Below are 6,854 nucleotides of genomic sequence, written 5' to 3'. Positions count from 1 at the left end.
GCTTGACACGCTGGCATGGGTATTTTGCATCAAATTGTAAGATACAACTACTAAACGTCACTGGAGTGTGATCAAGTTTGAATTTTGCCACCATAATCGATCTGACTCAGGGTTGCCATTGAACTAAATTTATTTAGTCAAAATGACAAAAATTGCATTTAATAACATTATAACGTTTTCAATAGCCATTTTCATGACGATGAAAAGAACTGTAATTGTTGTGGCTAGGCCTTGGATGCTATCAATAGTCTAGGGATACTATTATCAATTGAATCAACCAATCAAACAGTATAAAAATTATGCCCTAATTACATTCGAGGAACGTTTGCATTTCATCCCCATGCAATACCAAAACTCTTTTGGCAAAGAACACTTGAAAATCTTATCCAACCCATATGATCGTTCTTGTCTTTTACATCTTTTAGAATCAAGATCGGCCGTTCTAACCACCGGCGGCCATTTTTGACCACCTTCAAACAATTTCTGCCATTTTCTGCCACTTGTGGCCTAAACTATGGCCCCAAAATTCTCCAGATCTTAAAAATCTGGTCTATGCTGTGTGGTCCTTTGTTGAGAAAGAAGCTTGCAAAGAAAGACCCCCTTCAACTAAAATTCTAGGCAGCCAATTTGAAACACCATGGAAAAAATCTCTCCAACCAAAATCCGCACTTTTTTTCACCGTTTTCAGACCAGATTGGCTAAAGTCATTGCTTCAAATGGATCCTATTTAAAGAACTAAGCTTTAAACATTTTTTTTCAAATTAACGTAAACTTAACATAGTCTGATCTATTATACGTTAGAATTTTAGCTCTCAAAATTATCTTCTAAAAAATTATGATGCTTTTAAGTGAAAGCGATAAATCTGTCTATATTTATCCCCATCACCCGGTATAAAAAGGTCCCAAACAAGGAACAACAAGTTAAGAAGGATGCAGATAAGGACCAAAATGACAAGACAAGGGCAAAAAATGTCCTAAAATATGAAAAATGGCGAGGAAAAATGTCGAAAAAGAGTCAAGAAAGTTGAAAAATGGCGCAATTCTTTTTTGAACCAAAAATTCCGCAAAAACATAAGGCACAATCTTGAACTGATTGTTTCACAGAATTTTTGCTCAGTTTAAACAGCTGCATGCCTAAAACTCAGAAAGTATGTTTGAATTTTTCCGTCATTGTAGAATTTCAACCACCGATCGTTTCACGGGGAGAGAAGAACGTTAAGCTGGTCGTCGAGAAATCCAACTTGAAATCCAACTTGTGATTTTCTGTTCAGTCTAACCCGTCGATGTACTGTAAATGGATGTTCTGGTTCATGTAAAGAGAACGTGTATCCTACAATAGGTTTCTCGATTTTCCCGTGGTATATGTGGCATCGAATTGCTCGCCAGAGATTCGTCTTCTCTCCTCGCGTTTCACAGGGGGAAGTGCAGAAAATCCACACTTTACCCAACTTATATAAGATACTATCCATCAGTTCAATCCTATTAGTGTTGCCACAACTACCACAGACTCAGCAATTGGGAAATAGCTTACAGCACTTAGGACAATTATAGGTGTCTTTCTTCGAAATCTGAAATCAGTTGAAATCACAATCCAGGGAATTAAGCTAAATCCTCTCTGATAAAGATTCTTGAAACAAAAGCCCTTGCTATCTATTAAAATTTAGTTAGTAGGGAACTTGCTATTTGTCCAAGGCTTTCACTCTGTTTCGCCATGGCTATCAGCTTTAAATTGTGATCAATGGATACTAATTAGGAGCCCATTTTCGAAGTGTTTTGACATTGCAATGTTTTCGAGAGTCGGGAACTCGTTTGAAGTCAAAACAAATTCCAAGAAAGGCCTCATCACTCAGGTGGCAGCATTCTCCTCAGGACTGAGAGATTGTTTTTAAAGTGAAGACCGTCCCAGATCTCTGGGCTTATTTATTTGATTTATCCGAAAGTCGCAAGCCATTTGCTCTATGCTTCCTACTGTTTTAGCCCGAGCAAAGACTTTCCGTGTGTACAAGTGGGACAACTATAGAGACATGTTTATCATCAGATCCAAAACTCCATCATCATGATGATGATCATCAACTTCATCCGCTTCTTTCCGAACTTCATGGGAAAGCATATTATCGCAGACCTCTGAATTTGACTGCCCATCGTTTGAATTGGCGTCAAAGGCAAACAGGACAGACACATTTTTTCCATCTTCGATTCACGATCGTCGAGGCAAGAAAAGTCAAACTTGTCCCAGAATGTGAGTAGAATGGACGCGTATAAGGTTTCAAACGAGACTCTGGATGAGTTATTAGACAAACCCGCTGACATTAGCGTCAACTTATACATCTACATTGTGCCGATTTTCATCTTGGCATGCTTGATCACCTTTTTCATGAACTTGATCGTCATTCTGGCCATTCCCATGATCTCTCATGTATCTCGGGTAAGTCATTTCCCACACAAAAGTCAGCTTCTGAACGAATGATACGATGAGACGGAAAATTGGAACATTGTGCATCCAGGTTTGTAAAGATCTCAATTCGTTTCAGATGACGAAACCATACCTGATATTTGTGCTTTCCTTGGTGATTTCGGATGCTTTTGCATCGCTTCTCCTAGGCTTTCAACTTCTTATGGGCTCCTATCTCCCGATCGTTCATGGAACATATTGGAACACATGCTTATTACTGATCTCTGAGGGCCTGAAATTGGCTGGCGTCATTGTCACGGTGTTCCATCTCCTGGTCATGGTGATGATCCACTTAGCTGGAGTTCTAAACCCAGTCAAGTTCAAGGAGGTAGGTGGCATTAAATGACAATGGCCTTGAAAAAGGAATCCCAAACACTAAAACACTAAAGGAACAACCTAATTTCGGATTTTCAGTTCCTCACTCAAACCGTGGCCAAAACAAGTGTGTGCATTTTGTGGTTTGTTCCATTTGCCGGCATATTAGTGTCTTTCTCCGCTCTTCCGGAACAAGGGTTTCGGTCTCAAAATTGCGAGGAACATCAATTCCTCAGTGAAATAACGTTTAGATCTGTGTTTAGTGGCCTCATCGTGTTCCCAACCATTGCCATTCTCTTGCTCTACGGGTACTTCCACTCCATTCTATGGCAGAGACAGACCTCAGTGAGTTCCATTTCGCGACAGAACATCCGAGCGTCCAAGATCACGTTCCTCATTATGTTCACATGTACCCTGGGCTGGATCCCGGCAGTGGCCAACACGCTTCTCATTTGCTCTGAAGGGTGTCGCTTCCAACCCTCAGACCTTAGCCCGAATGCATTGTTTGGCCTTCATGCCATCGGGAACATCTTGGTTATTTTCAAGTCCTTCTCCAATCCAATCATATTCGCCTTCAGACAAGCTAACATCCGAAGATCAGTTCATCAATTGGGCTGCTACATGTTCTGCTGTCGACGAGTGAGCAAAGTCAATTTAGCACGGACCAGTTCCCACACTCATTCGTCAAAACGATTCCTTCGCACCAGTAACCGCGAATCCTCGTCCCGACATCCATCTAGTAAACGATTCTCCTCGAAGTCGTGAGACTCATTAATCCATCCAACAAGTGATAAGGACCAATTTGATGAGCCATATTCAACGAGCCCATTGAAACCTTGCTAAAAACACGAATGTTCCCCCCATGTTGTTGGCAAGTCATGTTTGATTGAAGTTAGTTATATTGGCAATGCCTTGCTTAGGGACGCCGAGAGCGTTGCATTTCGGCAATTTGATCAAAAATAAAGTGGAACATTATCGTGCCTCCCCCTCATCCATCGGAAGTCTTCTTCTTCATTCCCTCACCCATCCCTTGAGCCACAAATTGATCGTGCTTAAAAGCCGTGACGACACAAACTGACGATGATTCATCCCTGTTATTGAAAAGGAAAAAAAAATCTGTCTTCCAATTGCGTTGAGGAGCTGATGGCCAAGAGATACACACTTAAAGGCCATCTTTGTTCGTTTTCCCTCCTCACCCCATAGCTAATCGTTATCATTAGCAATTGATATGCTAACGACCAATGGCAAAGGATCATGTTTTTTTTACCAGTTAATGGTGTCCATATCCGTTCCCAACGTGCGTTTTAACTTAGGGACCATTTCGCTCCCTTTTGAGACGACCTCCTAATCATGACGGCGATGATTTGGTCGGCCTTCTTCCATTTACGCTCTTCTCTCTTTTATCCGTGAGTTGATCAAATGCAAAAAGCTCGGTGGGTCTGCCCGAGAACGACGATGAGGACCAAGTTGATCCTTAATGAAGTTGGTACGCACGTGATAGTAGTCAATGAGAAATGCCTTGAGGTGAACAAATGTGTAGAAAACGGAAAGAGAAGGAACGCAAGAGGGTTCGGTTCCCATCCCGGGAAAAAGCCAGCTAAGGTCGGACGATGGGAAGGATATTAATGATTCTGTTTGCTCAGAGCTACCACACTTCACCTCACCCCGTCCAACTCTTCAAGTTGGCATTTTTCTGTGCGATGTTTACATCGATTGGATCTCGAAAAAAGCTGGTGAGTAAATTGAAACTCACTTCGCCGTCATGATACATGAAACTTTTCAAGGTTCCGCCCTCGGAAAATTGGAATCAACCGAACCGAGAACATTTTTAATGAGATGGATCAGACCTTGAGTTCTATGAGTAGAGTGAGTGTTTCATAGTACGTAGACGATTATTGGTTATTTAATCCTAATCTAAAAAAACTATGAAAATTAAAACGTCGATCAACCTCTGAATGTGATTGGCCATTAGAGGAGAAAAAAACAGTCCCAAGCTACTAAAGCCTACAATCAAGTTTTGTATCTCATGCTAGTGCGGAATCTGTGGTTTTGGCAATTCCATGAGGAGTTGACGCCTACCAAAAACTGGGAACATGGGGCGAATGTAAGGAGAAGTGGAGTGGGAACGGTCTGGATGGTTTTAGGATCGTGAAAGCACACTAATAGGGATCATAAATTTCTTTACGTCGACGTTGGCGCTCTTGTTTGCTACATGCAGGGTAGCAGCCTTGGTCACACTAACCCTCCTATTTACTGTACTCCACTCCCTTTCGCTCCTTTCCACTCTCCTCTCCTTTGGAACACACACACTCTTGTCCAGGAAAACTCGCTACCAAAGCTTCCACTAACACATCTGAGACAATTCTGAGGCGATCTGGTTTCAAAGGCACTAGAATTGTACCTTTAATAGGGTTTGTCAGGTTCGAGAACAATTGGAACATTCAATTTGGATGATCATGTGGAACCATGGTACTGGCTTAGCTTGAACCATGAACGGTGTACTGTAATTGAAGTGTTCCAACTTAATTTATGAGAGTGAGAAGTATGGTCGTCGGAAAAGTCTTGAAAACAAGAAGAAGCAAGGAAACATAAATCAGAGTTTCAGCGTTATCGTTGTTGTTGTTGCTGATGTTACTGCAATACTTGTTTCTTCTTAAGGCTTCTGGGCGCCAACAACTTTTCCTTATGGCTCTAGCTCATTCAACTCCACCCGAAATACAAAGCAATTTCAAGATATTGATAAAATGTGCCCAGATATCTTTCTTTGTCTGGTATAATGACATGTTAAAGTTTTCATACGCCATAAATCACTAAAGTGTAACCTTTCAGTTGGATGGATTAGTTCCAGCTCAAAAGAAGGTGTTCTATGAAACCGTAAACTAAATTGACTTCAAAAGGAATTTATGTCCCAATGCAGTTAGCAGATCATACTAAAAATGTCCTTCAGCAACGTTTTGGTGGATTTGTTAATTTTGCTTCGGTCCCTCATAGAAACGAATTTTCCTGTGATAGGGCGAAGAAAAAGGATCCACTTGGCATTTTCATCAAACAAGCAACTTTCAGACAAAGGGGAAAAAAGAGCTTAATAACAAAGGGAGTGAGATCAAATCCAAAATACCATGTCTGTCAGTTTCCAAATCCTTCATATCACAACCTTCCCGTTTTATGATCTGACACATGGACATGCGAAAATCCAACCCGAAGACTTAATTCTCTTGTTTCGCCTTAGAATTTAAGAAAACGTCACGAGAAAAAGTCTTACATAAACCATACCATATTATGTACTGCCATGGTTCAGATTATTCCTGTTGCCGGGGCCTCAATACAGTACAGTGGATCTGATGAATCATTCAGATTAAGTACATGGAAACAGTTCGAGTCTAAATGGCAGCCGTCCGTGGATCCCTTGGTTGAGGGCGTCAAATATTCCCTGAGGATAGTCAATCAAACGCACTACCAGCCAACCAACCAACCAACCAACGCCAACTTCACTTCAGTAGATAGCTGGCAATATGGGTGAAGCACGCAAATGTAGTCAATTGGATTGGGGGAGAAACGCTCCACGCCAATGGCCAGTGGGATACTCAGTGTTTAGGAACAACCAGAGGGGTCCTTCCTCCGACTTATTTTGCTCATGTTTGTACATTAGGGACTCACAGAAAGATTGAGATTGGATTAGAGACCAAGAGATGTCCACTTGCCATCAGTGTTTGGATTTCTGGTCCTCCCAAAGTGGAAGACATATTTTAAGTGTACTGTTCCGTGCGTATAATGGTGGATCAAACTGATCCGATTGATTGGATTTTGTGGGTTTTGTAAAGAAATACCCATGGGGATGTCTCGGAAGTATGAGTCACGCTGATGTGTGGGATTGGGTTTGTTAGCAATGCTCCATATTGATAAAATACCATCGAGCCATCTTGATGATGACCCATCAAGCTTTTATAGCATTCTCAGTGCTTGTTTGACCCCAACCATTACTTTTGGGGCTTGGCAACCCTTGGAAAGGGATTTGAAAGGGAGGCCGGGACATAAAACTCTTTGGCCCCTCCAAGTTGCAATTATGATCGCCCAATCCATTTTTCTT

The 6,854-nt window shown here is 41.5% G+C and overlaps 1 protein-coding gene across 1 annotated transcript; it reads left to right on the top strand.

Moving 5' to 3' along the window:
- Nucleotides 1-1,527: 1,527 nt before the first annotated feature.
- LOC131886454 (adenosine receptor A1-like) lies at nt 1,528-3,762 on the top strand. The gene is made up of 3 exons (XM_059234802.1): nt 1,528-2,425; nt 2,532-2,780; nt 2,867-3,762. The coding sequence occupies exons 1-3, from the start codon at nt 2,249-2,251 to the stop codon at nt 3,530-3,532; spliced, it is 1,092 nt and encodes a 363-aa protein (XP_059090785.1). The 5' UTR covers nt 1,528-2,248; the 3' UTR covers nt 3,533-3,762.
- Nucleotides 3,763-6,854: the final 3,092 nt, after the last annotated feature.

This window comes from Tigriopus californicus, chromosome 9, assembly GCF_007210705.1.
Source record: "Tigriopus californicus strain San Diego chromosome 9, Tcal_SD_v2.1, whole genome shotgun sequence".
Lineage (NCBI taxonomy): Eukaryota > Metazoa > Arthropoda > Copepoda > Harpacticoida > Harpacticidae > Tigriopus > Tigriopus californicus.
Note: the sequence above shows the minus strand (reverse complement) of the source record. Positions and strands in the feature narration are given on the sequence as shown.